Source organism: Protopterus annectens, chromosome 3.part1 (genome assembly GCF_019279795.1).
Source record: "Protopterus annectens isolate FY-2018-M chromosome 3.part1, PAN1.0, whole genome shotgun sequence".
Taxonomy (NCBI): Eukaryota; Metazoa; Chordata; order Ceratodontiformes; family Protopteridae; genus Protopterus; species Protopterus annectens.
This window is the reverse complement of record NC_056732.1, coordinates 64,778,520-64,798,084: the sequence shown is the minus strand read 5'-3', so window position 1 is coordinate 64,798,084 and position 19,565 is coordinate 64,778,520. Positions and strand designations below refer to the sequence as shown.

Here is a 19,565-nt window from a genome sequence, read left to right as displayed (position 1 = left end):
GAGACTTTCTGCTACTTCCTCAGCACAGACCCTTTGCTATTCCACCTGTTCTAGACATTGTAGATTATGTATTTTCAGAGTCCGGCCTGTCCCCTGACTCTTTACCCCCTGCACCTGCTAAGACAGACAGATACTACAGGGTCCCGGATTCACATAAATTCCTATATAAAAACCCCACTGCTGACCCAGAAACTATATCTCAGGGTCCCAAAGGGGTTAAAGCTTCCACTGCAAAAAACCCTGTCCTCTCTGATAGGGATTCTAGGGCTCTAGACAGATGGGGGGGAAAGTCTACACTTATGCTACCCTGGCTGTAAGGGCTTTAAATTGTCAGTTTCATATGCTTAAATATTAGCAATAGTTAATGTCACTGCTTAAACAGAAATTGCTGACAAATACTGAATGTTCAGAGAACAAGGAATTGCAGGATTTGTTGCATGCAGCTGAACAAGTGGGAAAGCATACTTTGCAATGTGGTTATGATTCACTGGAGGCCTCATGCAGGGCCGCTGTTACAGGTTCTGTTATTAGAAGGCATGCTTGGTTAAAGGAACAGAATCTGCCTGATCATGTTAAAGCAAAATTATTAGATGCACCATTACAGCATGATACTTTGTTTGGTACTAAAGCAGAAGAGGTGTTGAAAAAAATGAAGGATAAAGCAAAATCCATGCAGACAGTCAAGGATGTCTTACAGGTACAGCCACCCAGGTTTAGCAGGAACTGGCCTTCTAAACATTGGTCCTTTCCAGTGTCAGACAGACCACAAAGCGGTAGATACAGGCGTCCCAGAGGCAGATCTCAGTCCCAAGGCTCATACATGCCTAAACAATGGGGTGCTCCTACCTCCAAAAGTGGAGAAGACAAATCACAGCCTTACAGGAAACAGTCCCAATGACTTTCCTCTACCAGACCCAAGCACTTTTCTTTTGGCAGCCCCCTTAGGGGGAAAACTAGCACTTTTTTCATCAAATTGGCAAATGGTTACCCAAGACAAATGGGTCCTGAACATAGTGTCCCAAGGCTACAGGTTCCATTTTCACACTCTACCAAGGTCAAAAGGTATGCCAGACCTGCCACGCAATCAATGGGCAGAGGCACAAAAACAAATTACAGCCCTCCTGGACATGAGGGCCATTCAGCAAGTACCACAACAAGAGCAGGGGCAAGGATTTTACTCCAGACTTTTCCTAGTACCCAGAAAGGACAAAACCTGGAGACCAATACTGGACCTGTCTATACTAAATACATTTCTGGAAGTTCCAAAATTCAAGATGTTGACTCTACAGCAGCTACTGCCCATGCTGGGCAAGAAGGCTTGGCTCGTAACTTTGGACCTAAAAGAGGCATACCTGCATGTCCCAATCAGACAGTCTTGCAGAAGATACATCCTATTCATAGCTGGCTCAATGCATTACCAATTCTCTGCACTGCCCTTTGGCTTATCTACTGCGCCCAGGGTCTTCACAAAATGCCTGGCTCCAGTAATTGCGTTTTGCAGACAAAAAGGAATTCAGATATATCCCTACTTGGACAACTGCCTAATTCAAGCAGAGAACACAGACATTCTTCTAAAGCATCTGGCGTTTGTAAAAAAAAAATTACTAATTGGCCTAGGGTACACAGTAAACAAAAAGAAATCAAAACTAGTGCCCTCTCAAGAGATAATATTCCTGGGTGCGAGCTTACATACAACTGCCCTGATGGCTTATCTCATGCCAGACAAACAAAAGCAACTGACTACTTACTTCAAGAAATTGGCAACAAAAACCCACTTATCTGCAAGGAAAATCCTGCAGGCCTTGGGTTTCATGGCATCCTGCATTCTACTAATTCCATATGCCAGACTGCATATGAGGAAACTACAATGGTATCTAAAAAGTGTTTGGACTCAGCATTGCCACAGCCTGGAGACAGTAATTGCACTCAATCCCTGCCTGCAACAGGAGTTTCGATGGTGGGCAGAAGCCTGTCACCACAACAAGGGTCTGCCATTCAGTTTATCCACAGCCAGACAGACACTGACAACGGCTGCATCAGATTATGCCTGAGGGGGCCCATATGACAGGAAAATGTATTCAGGGCACATGGCCTGCAAACCAGATGTATCTTCACATCAATCAAAAAGAGATGCTAGCTGTTCAAAATGCCCTGACAGCTTTCAAGGACCTGCTTCATCCAGGACAATTACTGATAAAGACAGACAACACTACGGTCATGTGGTACATAAACAAGCAGGGAGGTACACACTCCTACCCCCTCTGCAGACAAGCAATGACCTTATGGGACACAGCATTGGCTTTTCAAGTTCACCTGCAAGCACAATTCCTGCCAGGGAAAGCAAATACTCTGGCGGACGAACTAAGCAGAAACCTCATGGATCTCCACGAATGGAAACTGGATCCACAAGTCTTCAGCATGATAATAAGGAAATGGGGATGCCCAGACATAGATCTATTTGCCTCCCCTCACAACTGCTAATTGCAGAGATTTTGCACAAGGATTTATCACAAGCAAGCATGGAAAGTGGACGCCCTATCCTTCAGCTGGAAAAATCTAACTGTGTATGCCTTTCCTCCACTGCCTCTCCTTCCCAGGGTACTCCTAAAGGTCAGACAAGAGAAGCCAAAAATGATACTGATTGCACCAGACTTGCCACGCCAGCACTGGTACCCAATCCTAAAGAGCTTATCTCAAGGTCCAGCATGGATATTGCCTCAAACTTCTCACTTGCCGACCCAACAAAACAATCAGATCCTGCACAGCCAACTCGGGACCTTAAATCTGGCAGCATGGTGGATAATGTAGCCATTCAGAACACTCCTCTTTCAAAAGCTGTTATGGATGTTATCTTGGAGGCTATGAGGCCCAGTACCAGAAAATCTTATGCAGAAAAATGGAAGAGATTCTGTGCTTGGAACCAGGGACAAGGCATTGTCACGTGTGTACCAAATATCCCTCATATTTTACAATACCTAACTGAGATGCTGAACAAAGGCCTTTCTTTCTCATCAATTAAAATTCATGCCTTTGCCATTTCAGCCCATTACAATACGGAACCACTTATCTTTTCTCATCCTTTAATAAGGCAGTACCTCAGAGGGGCCAAAAACATTAGGCCTCCAAGGAGAGCACCAATTCCGGCCTGGGGCCTCAATTATGTTTTGGAAAAACTCACACTGCTTCCTTTTACTTTCAAGCCAGCATCAACAGCAGAGATACAATTCTTATCCTGGAAAACATCTCTGCTCCTAGCAATAACCTCTGCAAGGCGAGTCTCGGAGTTACAAGCACTCATGGCTGTGGAACCTTTCATCATTTTTCATCCATACAGGGTTTCTCTGAGGACAAACCCTACATTTATGCCTAAGGTGTCCAGTGTGGCCCTCAACCAAACCATTCACTTGCCTACCTTTTATCCAAATCCACAGAACAAGGGTGAGAAAATTCTGCATTCTTTGGACATAGACATGCAGTTACGCTTCTACTTGGACAGGACTAAAGCTTTCAGAAAGACTGAGCAACTTTTAGTGTCATATGCTGCAGGATCACAAGGAAAGGCTATCTCAAAACAGACTATTTCTAAATGGATAGGCCATTGCATCCGTTTCTGCTATTCTCAACATGGCAAATCAGTGCCTAAGGGCATTAGACCTCATTCCACCAGAGCAGCAGCCACTTCAGCAGCCTTCCTCAGAGGAGTACCAACCAAAGATATCTTAGAGGCTGCAACCTGGAGTTCAGTGCACACCTTCACAAAGCACTACCACTTACCTCTTTACTAAGTCCAGAGCAGGCTTTGCCACTGCAGTTCTACAAGGCCTCATAGCCTCTCCTAATCCTATTTACTCCAGCCACCCATCCTCAGCTTTGGGATTCAACCCAAGATTAATGACTGCAACAGTGAAGCACGATGAACATAGTACAGTTGTGTACCTACCATAAATGTAGATGTTAGAGTGTATTCACTGTTGCAGCCCAGGTTACCCACCCACCATCCCCCTTTTCTTTGCTGGGACTTTTCTGCACTTCTCTATCCTATACAACCTTTTTGGTGTATTTGCTTGTAGATGAAGGAAATGTTATTTTTGTGCATGCATTTTTATTGGCATATTTTTCAGCCTACCAATTTAGGGGCACCTGACATCTGGGGCAAGAAAAACTGAAGAAAATGGCGTTGGCTGCATCTTTTATACCCCTGGCGCATTGACGTCAGGGAAGAGGCGACAGCAACCGATGCCGGACCTAGACTTTGGAATTCTGGCCGACTGAGGGTAGCCTGCCAGCAGGATAACCCAAGAGTAATGACTGCAACAGTGAATACACTCGAACATCTACATTTATGGTAGGTACACAACTGTACTTTTTGTTATCTTGACAACCACCATATACCATCTTTCACAAAGATGGTGCTTCTTTAGGCAAAAAGGAGGGGTTGATTCATAAAGTAGTTGCAGAGACTTCCCTCAGTCAAAGCATACATCTATCAGTTTTCTTTCCAAATTTCTCTAATAAAGGCAAGTCAGGTTACACTTGGTAGATATTCATAGGCATTACATTTTTGTCTTCATTGAACCAAACACTTCAGGAAGTCCGATCAGTTGTCTGTATCTTTCTCAAAAGCTAAAATGGGACAAGGAGTCTGGTTACATTAGCCAGATGGTTTACAATCTGCATTTCTCAAGTTTACAAAGATAAAGATTTAATGCTACCCAGACCACCCAAGAGACATTCAACAAGGTCGGTCTTTGTTTCTTTGGCTTCCTTTTCGAAGGCCTCAGTTGATGGCATCTGCACTGCTGTCACGTGGGCCAAGGTTCATACCTTTTATTTTCCACAACAAATTGGGTCTGCTTTCCAGAGAGAGGGCTGCTTTCATTTCTGCTGTCTTCCAGAATATCCTTCCATGATGCCACTCTGATAAGTAACTGGGGACTCTTGTCCTGTACGTTGAGAAATGGATGGAAAAGACAACATGTGATATGAAAGTCATGTACTCACCATAAAGAAGGCGCTGTGTTTGTTTCCATCCATCCTCAACTACCCCCCTCCATTCCCCTTCCATTTCATGGAAGATTTTCCATATTTGGACTTCTTTATTTATTTACATTTGTTGACTGGGAGTGTCCGACTGGACGTAGGTCCATTTTCAGCGAAGGCCCGGGGAGAAAAGCTCCACAGTTAAAATATAAGTTGTCAATCTCACCTTCATTCTTGCTGGATGGGTTCGGAGCCGAACCTCGGCAACGACTCGGCCTATTACTAAAGCTCGAGAGCTATTTTTACCGGCTCGAGGCTATCCTATGTCCCATAATGCTAGGCGTGATATACCCAGATCTCGTCTGCTGCTTCAGCTACGAGGTTGCGTCTTTTTGCCGGCTGAGGTTGTATTAATATTTTTCTTGTTTTTAGTCAGCTTTTTGGGTTAAAATATTAGCGATAGTGTTTTATAGTTACTACCCTTTAGATCCCTGTTTAGGATTCCCTCTTAGGTAGTTTTGATGCAGTTTCCCCCCCCCTCACCTAATAGTTAGGCCCTTGGCCAAACCTCTTCCATACTTATTTGTCTGTAGTTGTATGTGTATGCCTAGTTAGATTGTATTAATAAGTGTGTTTTTTTTTTTTTTTTTTTTTTTTTTTTTTATTTATTCTGGTCTATTACAACCTTTTTTGTGTGTGTGTGTGTTTGGCTGATTGTGACTAGATCTCCCTTAGTTGTCCTTGTCTGCCAGTCATCCTTGTTTCAGGATATCTAAAGACTCTAAGGTCTCGGGCTTCCAGAAGTGTGACTCGTGCTGTCAGAATATGTCTCTGACAGACGGTCACACTTCTTGTGTATATTGCTTGGGCCCTCTGCACCTGCAGGACTCTTGTTCTGTCTGCCATGCGTTCAGTCCAAGAGTCCTGCAGGAACGCAGAAACAAACTTATTTTGAGAGGCTTGTTAAAGCCTGAAGGTTCCCCGGCTAAGCCTTCGTCGGGTAAACCTTCTAAGCCCGCCAAACCATCGGCTCCATGTTCGGAACTGTTGCTGAGCGGTGCTACTACTACCACTGCATCGGTTCCGGCCGGAACCGATGATTCGAGCCCTCAGTTGGCTCCGACTCTGCTGTCGGAGCCGTCTTTGAGCAAGAAGCGTTCCAGGTCTCTTTCCCTGGAATCTGTCCATTCGGCTCCGAAGTCTCCCTTGTTATCGGAGCTGAGTCACAGGTCCCATTCCTCTCGGTCTTCCAGGCTGTCGGACCATGACCTCGAGAGGGTGGTTAGCAGACTACTTAAGTCACAGGCACTGGCCCAAATGTTGCATAGCCCTCCTCATCAGGCAGTGGCTTTCACTACTCCCTCTTCGATTCCTCCTCCGACTCTTCCTGTGAGTTCGAGCCGGAGATCGTAGGGGTCGTGACCATCGGAACGTCGGAGCCAATACCACCCCTTTCGGCTCCCTCGTCGGCTACGATCTCTTCCTTGGTTCCATCCTTGGAGGGATCCGGGTGCCGGGACTCTCTCGTCGGCTCCGAGGGGGCGAGTGGCATCGGACCCTTGTCAGACCCCGTTCTCCCTCTCGGAGCTTCGGCGCAGGTGAGTTCGGCTCTGACATCGGCCTCGGAGCCATCCCTCTCGGTGCCGGGAGGAGTCCTTGTCTCTTCGGAGCGGGGACCCCCTTCCCTGCCTGACAGGGGTGCCTTTGAGGTCATGAGGAGTGTGCTGGTCCCTGTGCCTGCTCCACAGTTGGCTCCTTCGGCTCCTCCCTCTATGGTGCCTGCTTCAGTCTCTACCTGCTCTCCCGATCATGAGCGTGGAGAACCGACGCTACAGGTAGCCCCATTGGGCGTATCCTCCTCTTCCGAGGGATCCTTCAGGGGAGCCCCCTCAAAAGAGAAAATGCAAGAGGAAGCATGTAGACTCCCCTGAGTCAGTCACATCGGACACTGACTTGGATGACTCAGAAGGGTCCCCAAGGTCCCCCTCTGAGGATGTCTCTTTTTCTGACATCCTGGAGATTCTTAAGCAGAGGGGAAACTGGTCTGCCCTTAACCCTTCTTAGGACGAGTCGGTGTACCTGGATGCGTTCGGTTCTTGCCCTTCCACCTACTGGGTGTCTCCGCCTTTCGACCCGCTCATGGATGTGGTGGCTCGAAAGGCGTGGACGGCTCCGGATACTATGGAACCAACTCCCTGGAGGCCTACAAAATTTATTACAGCCCCTTCCGACAAGCAGTTTCTAACTAAGGGCGTCCCTGTTGATGCCATGGTGGTGGCGGCGGCCACTAAAAAGGAGTTGGCTGACCCTTCAGTACCTGCCCATCCTCCTAATAAGGAATCTAGGACCATGGATAGGTATGGCAAGCGGATGTTTTCCTCAGCAACCTTTGCTATGCGGTCGCTGAATTATTTGTGCCGTTTCACACGTCTCCAGAGAGACCTTCTCAAGGAACTGGGTGATAACTTACAGGACCCATCAGCTGCGGGGTCTCAGGAAAATATCACCTCCCAGCTAGGGACCCTAACTCCTCCATGCGGCTCATTTCCTATGCAGCCGATGGAGCGAGTAGGGCTGCAGGCATGGGCGTCGCTCTAAGGAGACACTCCTGGATGCTGCTTTGCAATTTTGCTGACCCCTTCAAGGCATCCTTCACTAACACCCCCTTTGATGGTTCGGCCTTGTTTGGACCTCAAGTGAAGGATACATTGACCAGGTGCGAGCAGGAAGGCAAGACTCTCTCTGCCGTAGGAGTCCGTTTTTCTACCCCTTCTAGACCATACCCTATGGGTCAGAAAGGTGGGAAAATGTGGTTCCGCAAACCTCAGGGAGTACTGCCTGACGCACATGGTGAGCTTCCCTCCAGAGGCAGAGGAGGGAACAATAACAGACGCCGCCCGAGGGGCAGGGGGGGGTCCGCAGAATCAGGGTAGCAGAGAATCCTTCTCTGACAAACCCTTCCAGACAGTCGGGGGAAGACTATCACTGTACCCAGAAGCCTGGCATTCCCTCACGCAAGACAATTGGGTACGGTCAATCATATCCGAGGGTTACAAAATTCCCCTTATTCATACCCCTCAACCGCCAAAAGGGCCCTTTCCAGACGTTCCACCCGGTCTGAGGGATCAAGCAACACTAGAAATTTCAAAGCTGCTAGAAAAAAGAGCCATCCAACCAGTCCCAGCAGACCAACAAGGATCTACTCCAAGTTCTTTTTGGTACCAAAAAATACAGGGGACTGGTATTTTGGATCTCAGCAGGCTGAACAAGTCTGTTCAAAGGACGAAATTCCAAATGGTCATGCTTCAGTCCATTCTACCCTTCCTGGGTCAGGACAATTGGATGTGCTCTATAGACCTTCAGGATGCGTACTATCATATCAAAATGAACAGGCGCTCCAGGAGGTTTCTCCGCTTCCGGCTGGGAGCCAGTTACTACCAATTCAGAGCCCTGCCCTTTGGCCTCACCACAGCCCCCAGGGTGTTTACCAAATGCATGGCAGTGGTTGCGGCTCACCTGAGACGAAAAGGATTCCAGGTGTTTCCATACTTAGACGACTGGCTCCTTACTGCCACCACCAAGCGTCAGCTACTCCATTCCAGAGATTATACCCTCCAAATTTGCAATGAGCTAAGTATCTCTATAAACTCCAAAAAGTCTGCCTTGTCAGTCTATTACCTTCATAGGCGCCGTTTTAAACACTACCAATAAAAAGTAAATAAATCCAAGGTGGAAAGCCAAACCAAGACGGACTACTGTTCAGAAAACACATGTTTTTTTATGGTTTCGTATTAAAGAATTAGACTTTCTGAACAGTAGTCCGTCTTGGTTTGGCTTTCCACCTTGGATTTATTTATTTTTTATTGGTGCCGTTTTAAACACTGTCGAACTGTCCGCAAAACTGCCTGTACAAAGGGTTTTAGACATTCGAGGTCCTGTTCAAATCCTACTACAAGAGAGCAGAGTCCAGGCCAGATTTGTACTAAAAACCCTAGGTCTCATGGCAGCGGCTATCACATTACTTCCCCTAGCTCGTTTTCACATGCGGATCCTGCAATGGATGCTGTTTTCCCAGTGGTCCTTTCAACAGCTTCCAATATCACACAGCATTCTAATCACTCAGTCATGCAAAAGACACCTTTCGTGGTGGATGGTCTCCCCTCAGGTTCTTCACGGCAGACCCTTTATCCTTCCTCCTCCTGTGGCTACTGTGACAACGGATGCCTCCCTGATCGGGTGGGGGTGGGGGGCATTTTCAGGGCAGGACAGTCCAGGGCACATGGCAGCCTTTTGAAAGCCACCTGCACATAAATGTCTTGGAAATGAGAACGGTACTTTTAGCGTTGCAGGCCCTTCAAGACTCTCTACCCACTGGGACTATTGCAATTCAGACAGACAATATGTCTGTAGTGTGGTACAGCAACAAGCAGGGCGGAACCAGATCCTACCCCCTATGTCGAGAAGCACTCAGACTGTGGCAGTGGGCGATCTCTTCTCAACGGTTTCTGGTATCAACGCATATCCCCAGGAAGTCCAACATCATAGCGGACAGGCTGAGCAGAGCCATTCTCATGCCCCACGAGTGGTGTCTCAACCAGCTAGTAGCGGAAAAAATCTTCAGGAGGTGGGGTCAGCCTTGCTGCGATCTTTTTGCAACCCCTCAAAACAGCAAGTGCCCAGACTTCTTCACCCTCTTCCCTCTCCCAGGTCTTCCCCCCCAGAGATGCTCTAGTCCATGATTGGCCCTGGAGTCTTCTGTATGCTTTTCCCCCTTTTCCCTTAATTACTCAGCTAATCCAGAAAGCAACTGTTTTGAGATCCAGATTGATCCTTGTTGCCCCTTACTGGCCTCGACAAATTTGGTTTCCGTTCCTGCAACGTCATCTACTAGATCAACCCTGGCATCTGGACCCAGCGCCAGATCTTCTGACACATCAGTCGGGCGGGCTGCATCAATCTCTCCAATCTCTCAACCACACAGCTTGGTTGCTCCACTTCCAACCCTAGCCAGGCTTCCCTCAATCTCTCATTCAGTTCATGACATCATCCTCGCTTCGCACAAGTCTACTACCAGAAAGACTTATGCTAGCAAATGGAAGCGTTTCTCTGTTTGGGCAAGGGAGAAACAAGTTGACCCTTTTACAGCCCCTGTCCATACAGTCTTAGACTTTTTGGCAGAACTGTTTCAAATGGGATCTTCTTCAGCCACCATCAGAGTTCAGTTGGCAGCCATTGCAAATTTTCACGTTGGATTGTCAGAGACCAGCATTATGTCACACAAACTTTGTAAAGCCTTTCTAAAAGGAACCCTCTTACTTAGGCCCCCGGTAAAAGATCCTCCCCCACCATGGGACCTAAATTTGGTGCTGTCGTCTTTAATTCTCCCTCCCTTTGAACCTGCGGCTTCCTGTTCATTAAAGTTGCTCTCTTGGAAAACTCTGTTTTTAATACCCTTCTCGTTGAAGTGATGGCTATCAGAGCTTCAAGCCCTTTGTGTTCACCCTCCTTACCTTGTTTTTCACAAAGATAGAGTGTCACTTAGGACTAATCCGTCCTTTTTACCCAAAGTACTCTGAAAAAAGTCTGAATCAGACCATCGATCTTCCTGTTTTCTTCCCACTTTATACCAATAGGTCTGAACGGAAGTTACATTGTCTAGACGTTCACCGTCAATTACGCTTCTACCTGGATAGAACCAAGCAGACGAGGAAATCAGAACAGCTCTTCCTGTCTTACGCGGAAGGGAAACAAGGCCTACCAGTTTCCAAAGTAACCTTGTCCAGGTGGTTGACCTCTGTTATCATGTTGATTTACCAATTGAGGCATAAAGAGCTCCCTATTAAGCCCAGAGCTCATTCAACCAGAGCATTAGCTTCTTCAGTAGCCTTTCAGGCAAGATTGCCAATGCATTCCATTTGTGCAGCGGCCACATGGGCCTCTCCTCTTACCTTCATTTCTCATTACAAGCTGGACATGGCCTCTAGAAGTAGGGCTGATTTTGGTTCCACTGTACTCAAGAGTTTGTTCCATTGAGCCACCCAGGACTAAGGTGCTAGGGACGCTGTCCCATCCAGCAAGAATGAAGGCGAGATTGACAACTTAACATTGAGAAGTTATGTACTTACCATAACGTTCCATGTTAGTTGTCTTCTTCTCGCCTTCTTTCTTGCATCCCACCCTCCATCCCCCCTAGCCTGGCAAGACCAAGAGTATCTTCTGAGATGTGTTATCATGAGAGTTATCTCCTTAGCTACCTCTTTCCCTTTCTTAGTAACTCTTATAAGAGTTTTTTTTTATACCTAGATGTATAGAGGTAGATATATATATATCTATATCTATATCTATATCTATATCTATATCTATATATATATATATATATCCAAAAACTTTATATATCCAAAAACTTCCCCGCGATGAGGTGCAGCAGACTGAGGGCAAACACTTCTGTTGTCGTAGATAGATAGACAATCCAACAATCAGGTACTAAAAATAATACAAATATTTAATAAATGTGAGCGCTTTCACGGATTCAGTCTTGACTTGTCTGATGAAGCGGAACACTGAATCCGTGAAAGCGCTCACATTTGTTAAATATTTGTATTATTTTTAGTACTTGATTGTTGGATTATTTGTCTACCTATCTACAACAACAGAAGTGTTTGCCCTCAGTCTGCTGCACCTCATCGAGGGGAAGTTTTTGGATATTGTAGCTGTTTCTTTTACCTTGGGTTTGTTTTTTCGTTATATATATATATATATATATATATATATATATATATATATATATATATATATATATAATTCTCTGTCATGGTGATGTGAGAGGAGCCAAGGTCTCGAATCCATCCAGCAAGAAAGAAGGCGAGAAGAAGACAACTAACATGGAACGTTATGGTAAGTACATAATTTCTCATTACATTAGATTTACATAGCAATTAACAATTTGATCAACATAGTAATTAACAATTACAAACATGGGTAGACAACTAGAATCTTTATCATCTGCAAAGTGCATAACAGACATTAACAGTTGTTACAATAAGCCAACTTATTGGCTTATTGCATCAACCAGACTTAAACTTCTGGTATAACTGTGTGATTTGCTGTTGGTGTGGTCTGTCATGCTTTTACAGCTCCAGAGCAGATTCCTTTTTAGGCATTAGTTACATGGCTACATACACCTATTTTTTTGTGGTTCTCCAGGGAAATTACATGCAAACTTGATCTGAGGTCATTTTGGGGACAGGAAGGGACTGTGGGTAATGGGAGGAGTCTGAACTTTAAATCCTACAGTTTGGAAAGGAGTCCAAAGTCAAATCTAAGGTCTGATGTGAAATCCATTGTCCCATATGTTGAGGAAGGATGGAAACACACATATCTGTTGTTATGGTGAGTACGTAACTTTTGTTCATCAATCGATAAATAGGAAAGTCAAAAGAGGATTTGTAGGTGTTTAAATAATTAGTACATTAGTAAATGTTCTAATCTACACTCAGATAGTTTTAACCATTAGTTAAAAGTTGGGTAAATATGGTATAATAGTAAACAGATATATATAGGCTTGCCTAGTCATGCAAATTTTGCTGGTGCTTGGCCTGTTTGAGCTTTGCAGGCAGTTTGTGAAGTGGTTTCCTCTTGGGGCAGGGTCACATGTGTCTACTCCCTCCACTTGCTGGGAACCCACTGTCTTGGTCTGAGTTCACTTGGCAGTTGTTATTCTGAAAGTAGAATTTATGGCCAGCCTGTCTGGTCTCCATTGAGAAGGGTTGTACCTAGAGTTTGGGTCAGGATTAGGTGTATAGATGGTGGCATTCCTAGGACCCCCCCCCCCATTATACTACTTGGAATATCACAGCCCTCTTTTTGCCCTGCTAAGGCTGCAGAACATAATGTGAAGTGTTGGTTTGTTGTATTCTTTTTCTGGAGTTGGAGATTCTGGTTGTCTGGATGCTTTTGACTTATTTTATAGAGTTCAAATGACAGTTGAGTTTGCTTTCATTCCCATTGGTAGTCATTGTAGGATATGGATTGCTGTTGCTCTGTTCAGGAAGGTTTTCCTTTGTGTATTATTTCTGGCTCTTTACCTGGCTGCCATTCTTGTCTTCAGAATTTCACCAGCTTCTGGCCTGGTCCTGTAGGAGGGGTCAGGAACTGCTAGAGAATTTTTACTTGAGTTCAAGTGTGGGGACGTCTTCATTGGGTGGAGTGGTACCTCATGCCATTATAGCTTGCTTGCTTTTGGGCTTCCAGGATACTCTTGGATGCCTTTTGCTGGGTTTCTCTTCCACTTTGGTGGCTGGGGCAAGTCCTGTCCTTGGTTCTTCGTAGAGGTCTAGATTAAGACCCAGCTGTGACTGATCAGGCAGCACTGTTTTGGTTACTTGATTAAATCCTTCAGGGAGACTTTCTTGTTGTACTGGCTTGCTGTTTAAACTTTTGTTCATTAGCTGAGTGGTATGCAAATTCTTTCTTGGGCTATTTCCCTTCCTGGAGCCCCCCCTTCCTTAGTTCTGCTGGTCTGCACAGGTGTACCCCTTCCCCACCCCATTGGGAGGGTCTTCTGTTTTTCACATCTCCTGAGGAGGTGGACTCCATTCCTGGAAAGGTCCATTCTTTTCCTAGTTTCTTGAGGGGGGGGGTACAGTTTTTTTGTGGGAAGAGAGGAACCTAATAATTTCAAAGGCAGTACGGTCATCTAGGGGTCCTCCAAAGCGGTTTTGCTTTGGGCTGGATGAATTGGTAGTTGATCTTCCAGTGCTCTGGGAGTGGCAAGTCCACTTATGAGTTTTCTTCTTGTAGGAAAGGCATTTGGATTCTCTTGGCTATATTCATCATTCTTCCCACTGGTCCTGGCTGTTTAGATTTCTGCATTGTGCATAGGAATAGCTGCCTTCATTGATTGTGTGGTCTCTCTTTGCAGGTTTGGATGTCATGAGCATTTGGACCAGTGATGATACTTCCTAGGCATCCTTAACCTGTCCATGAAGTTGGGTCTCTCTCTGACTAGGCCTTTGCCAGTTCTTGGGCTTCTTGCTAGTCCTGGAGTACTCCTGGACCTCGTTCCATTCCAATGGTTTTACTGCTTGGGGTTCATCCCAGCCATAAGACCCTGGGGGAGGGTGCCCCTGATGCTGATTATTACAGGCATGCTGTTACGTTTAGTTGGTATGTGAATGTAACCTTCCTTACTTGGTTTGGAATAATTTGTTTTTTTTTATCCCCTATAGGTGGATGGTGGCCCCATCAGCCAGCCTTGGCTTTTAGATCCTCCTTTAAGTTGGACAGGTGTATACTTGTGTAATGTATGGTTGCAGTAGATTGCCACATCTTCATTTTTGTTGATGTGTGGTAACTGAACTGGTCAGTATGAGGATGAACCTGTGCTTATGTATGGTTATGTTGTTGACGTGTGCATCACCTTGACAACATGCCGCCTCTTAAGCACAGAATCTTTTGGATAAATGATAAAGATTGGTGGCAATGATAAACTAAAATATAAAATCCATCTAGTAGAGTCCATTTTTTGTAGGTCAGTTAATACAGTAAAATATACTTGTTTATGTCTGTTACTTTTATGAGACATACATCACTTGCAGCCTGAAGAACAGTGTTCCAGATGGGCATTACCCTTGTGCAAGAAGACCTTTAATGTTTTTTTTTTTGCTTTTTATTTGCCCATTTGTTCCAGCTGAACAGGAGTAATTTATTCCTAGGTTACGCGAGAACTTTAGAGCCTATTTCTTTCCACTAGGGTACATCCATCAGCCTCCTTTTTACCAGTGATAGTTGAGCTATAGGGAGTAGGCAAATTTGCTGGTCCTAGGGTGCAACTAATCATTTTCCTGTGGGAGAAACCCTGCTGTGATGGCTCTTCCAAGCCCTCATTTGCTAAATCCTGATGGGGAACCTTGCCTTCCAGTGCTGTTTTTTTTTTTTCCTCAGTTGCTTAGCGTGAATGCAAATGCACTGTGATAGTTTGAGTGCTGCAGACCTTCAGTGGGTGAACACATAGTACTCCTGCTAGGTGTCGCCCATGTAGTGAGCCTGAGCCGTATCCCTCCCCCAAGATAGGTTGGGTCATTCAGCAGCAACTACTAACTCCCATCCTCCCCAGCCAGATCTTACAAGCACTTGAGCCACTAGTCAAACTTGTGTCACCTGTGATGTAATCAGGGCTTTATCCCTGTATGGCATGGATGTGGCTTTGAGGACCTTAATCATCCTGGGAAAAAATACAAATGGAATGATTGGCTTCTGTGAGTTGAAACTCATATTTTATACTAACTGCAGCAGTATTCCATCAAAGATCTACAGTTCTAGGAGCACTTTACACAACTGCATTTTTTTGCTATACCTTCTTCCTTTTCTCACAGTATTCATTAGTAAGAAACCATACTTCTGTTAACTTTTTTATGTCTCTTGCAGCTGTCAGCCATCAGCTGTATCCTGGAGTCCCTTCTCCTGCTCCAACCACTCCCTGGTACCTATCCAGCCTGTCCCTTTGGACTATGGCACCCCTGAGGGAGGCCATCTAAGTACAAGTCTTGGAGGAGGATGATGGATAGAAGATTAGGACATCATAAGTATGACACCATCCATACAGCTGGATAGCAGATATTTTATCAAACTGACTGGGAGAGCTGCTTATGTTATTTGAATCACCTCATGCAGTGAAACCTCCAGTCTCCCAGTGCCGCATTCTGTGGTAATCTGTTGAGTGATCACGGTACTATCCCATCACTGGGGAGGTGCTGCTTAGCAGGCAGTAACTCCACCCTCCCTCCTGGAATGGGTAATCTGACTATTGCTTCTCCTTCTCCTCAAGTGGTAAAGCTACTAATCAAACATAGTCATCTAGGCCACAGTGAGAGCTCCATCTCTGTAAGTTATGCAGCTGGGCCTACATCTCTTTTCTCAGTACTTATTCAGAATGTGCATAGCTTTTTCACAGATGTGATGAACCAAAATTGAGGACTAGTTATTTCTGTTACTTCATTTCATAGTTTGGTATAATCCTGATTCTCACCTGGTAGTAGCAATAAGTAAATATGCAGCATGCAGGAGATATGCTGCTGCTGTGTCTGGTTTAGTTTGCCATGTTAGGGAGGCATACCTCTTACATGTCCAGATTTTTGCCTCATATTTTTGGTCTGTTCATAAAATTTGTGGTTTCTGGCAAATTGATGAGGATTGAAGCCACCAAACATTGATATCCATAAGAGATTCAGACTTCATATATTTCAGAAAATGCATGTTAACACAAATCCTGTTATTCTAGCAACTTTCTAAGATTATATCATTAATTTTTTTAAATCTGTACCTATTTTGGGCCTTTGTCCCCCCCCCCATTATTTTATGCTTTGTCCAGATTTTTAGTGTTAAGAGGTTGAGAGGTATGTATGGAGGCAAAAAATATTTCACCTTGTTTTCCATGATCCGTTGTGGTCTTTGTTTAGCTTTGAAATTACAGAGATGGGGAAAAGAGAAAATGTGTGCTGGAACTTTGTTGCTCTCTAAACCAATTCATAAATTTAAAATGGAACTGCTTGCATATTCTCTCAGATAAAGTGCATAGAAAAAGTAAGAACTGTGTTTAGCTTACTGTTAAGTCACAGCAAAATAAAAGTAAGCGGTCGTAAGTATATTTACTGGTAGAAATTTGCAGTTTGTTGGCCCTCTTTAAACAAGCTCACTGGTGTACATGTTTTGTAACAGTGTAAATTGATGTGCTTTTCTTTTTAACTTTAGATTTGGAGGCCACTAAGTGCAACATTTTATTTCCCTGTGGGTCCTGGCACTGGATTTCTTTACTTGGTGAATTTATATTTCCTGTATCAGTATTCAACACGGCTAGAAACAGGTATGCTTTGCTATACTGCAAAGTACAGGTCATGTGCTTTGCTGTTTTTACTTTTAGATGGATATTAACATAAATGAAATTTTCCATTTTTCTGTATCTTTTTTTGCCCACTTGGCAACCTTTTAATCCTTTCATTCATTCCTCTTGTTGTCCATTTTGAAATTGAAGTAGTTGTGCATCTCAGAACTAGTATATGGAAGTATTCACACCAATGAGACCAAACTTGCAGGCCTGACATTAGCTCAGTTTTTTTCATATTAAGGTGGAGGTTCATAGGTAGGTACTAGGCTATCGGCCCAAGGGCCTAAGTAAGCCTAGCCAGCAAGGTTCCCTGGCTTACACCACCCAAGAAAGTTAATTTCCTTTGCCCCTGTCTAGCAGAGCCACAGAAGTGATCCTTGGGGTGTATTTCCTATTTCCCATCCACTCATCAAGATTTTTCTTGGAGTGCTAATGAGGAACTTTGCTTGACATAGATGGGTAGCTTGTTCCAGAGTATAGGAAGTCTCTGGGACAGGAATCTATCTCTCCAGCTTGACCTGTTTATTGTGGTGACAAGGTTTAAGTCCCTAGAGCTTGTAGCTCAGAGGGATTGGGATTTCTGTAGGTGTAGCATGCCCAACAGCTCTGGGTTTAACATAGCTGTATATGTTAGGCAGAGATCTCTTCGGAGTAGGCAATATGCTACAGAGTAAAGCTGGAGTTTTTTGAGATGGTCAGTGTAGGGAATCTGTTTGAGGCCAGTTATCTTCTTTGTGAGGTACTTCTGTGGCCTTTCCAGCTGTTGCAGATATCTTGTGAGGTACATTCCAGAAGGGGCGTTGTACTTTATAATGGGTCTAATGAGTGCAGAGTAGAGGGGAACAGTGACCTCTTTTTTTTCCTGGATGAGGACCCTTTTGTGATCAGATGTGCCACATAGAAGGATTTCCTGACTACTGTGGTGATGTGATTATCAAAGGAGAGACTACTGTCCACCTGGGTCCCAAGGTCTCTTATCACACATTTGGTGTTAGGTAGACTGCCGTTTATGTGGTAGTTCATGGGTACATAGTTTTTACCAAAGGGGCTGACAATGCACTTTTTGGCATTGAGCTTGAGGCCATGCCTCTGACACCAAGCATCTGTCTCAGTGAGGCCCTTCTGTAGGATGTCCACATCATTTGGGGACTCGACTATGGCTCCTAGTTTGCAGTCATCTGCGAACTTCGTTAGCCAGAGGCCTTCTGTGTTAGCCTGTTCTTCGACGAAATAGATACCAAACAGGAGAGGTCCCAGGACTGAACCCTGTGGTACTGCATTTGTCACTGATTTGAAGTCAGATTTGGAGTCTGCAGCTTTTGCAATGTGGGTTCTGTCAGTGAGCCAGTTGGCAACCCATCTTGTGATCTAGGGATTTATACCTAGTTTAGTGAGTTTAGCTATAATTCCAGAATGGGGGTGGTGGTGTCGAAAGCCTTGGCGTGGTCAAGATAGGCTGTGTGAACCACCTTACTCTCATCTACGGTTTTGGTGACTGCCTCAAAGAAGTCAGTCAGGTTCAAAAGGCATGATCTGCCTTTCACAAACCGGAACTGGGTGGGGTCCGGAGTTTGGAGGTTACCAATGTCTTTATGAGTTCCATGATGATACGTTCCATGGCCTTGCAGACCAGGCTCGTCAGGCTAATAGGGCGATATTCCCAGGATCAGTGGTGACTCCCCCTTTGTGGAGTGGGATAACTGTTCCTGTGCGCCATTCAGTGGTCACAAAGCCTTACATGAGACTGCTTGAACATGGTGCTTAGATGGGGAGCCAGTTCGTTCTGAAGTTCATGTAAAATGCAGCCTGGGATGCTGTCTGGTCCCATGGATGCTGTGTTTTTTGGTTTTAGAGAGTGCAGCTTTTACCTGCATAGATGTGATTATAAGGACTCTGCATTCTTCCTGTATAGATATGGGCCCTTTAGAGGGTGAGAGGGGGGTAAAGTTAGCACTGAACCTGTCTGCCAGGATGATGGCAATATCAGTTGGTTCTGTAATTTTCGTGCCGTTGTGCTGTAACTCATAGCAGATCTGGGTGTTGCCATTGAGATTCTTGACATAGCTATAGAATGCTTTGTGGTTGCCCTTAGAATCAGTGGCGATTTTGTTTTCATAGCTAGCTTTGGGGGATCTTATAAGGGATCTCAGCTTCTTACTGAGGCTGACCAGGGAGCTTCTCCACTCATGGGATTTTACTCTTTTGCAACAGTTTCTTCCTTCTGTTGTAGAGTTTGTTTATGGCAGGGGACCATCAGGTTGGCTTCCTTTTTTTGGAGGATAGCATCCTGGTTCTGTTTGGGATAGCACAATCCATGCACTCGTGTAAGTGCTTATAGAGTGCATTTGTGTAGGATTCAGCAGTTGTAACTGTATTATCCGTCTGCATGGGTGTCTTGAAGTTCACCACTTCTGTCTTAAGCATGAAGTTGGCTTAGGAGAAATTTTTTACTGTGGTTTCCTTAATGGTGGGTGGGGGCGGGATGCGGATATCTAGGGTGATTAGCTTATTGTCAGATCTGACCAACGAGGAGTTGACTTCAGGTGTGACACCGGTCACTCATGTTGGTAATGACTAGGTCTATGATATTGTTGCCCCTAGTGGGGGTGTGGATAAGTTGATCCAGGGCATTGGAATTTATGAATTCCCAAAAGCGTTGAGCGAAGGAGTTGGTACATGAGTACTTTTCCCAGTTAATGGTGGG

At 45.0% G+C, this 19,565-nt stretch overlaps 1 protein-coding gene across 1 annotated transcript in view; it reads left to right on the top strand.

Moving 5' to 3' along the window:
* The window catches only part of DERL1 (derlin 1), a gene marked incomplete in the record, with an annotated part of 727,712 nt that overhangs the window by 148,632 nt on the left and 559,515 nt on the right, over window positions 1-19,565 (top strand). Inside the window, 1 exon segment of the mRNA XM_044066574.1 lies at window positions 16,729-16,840. Within this exon segment, the coding sequence (XP_043922509.1) occupies window positions 16,729-16,840 (112 nt within the window).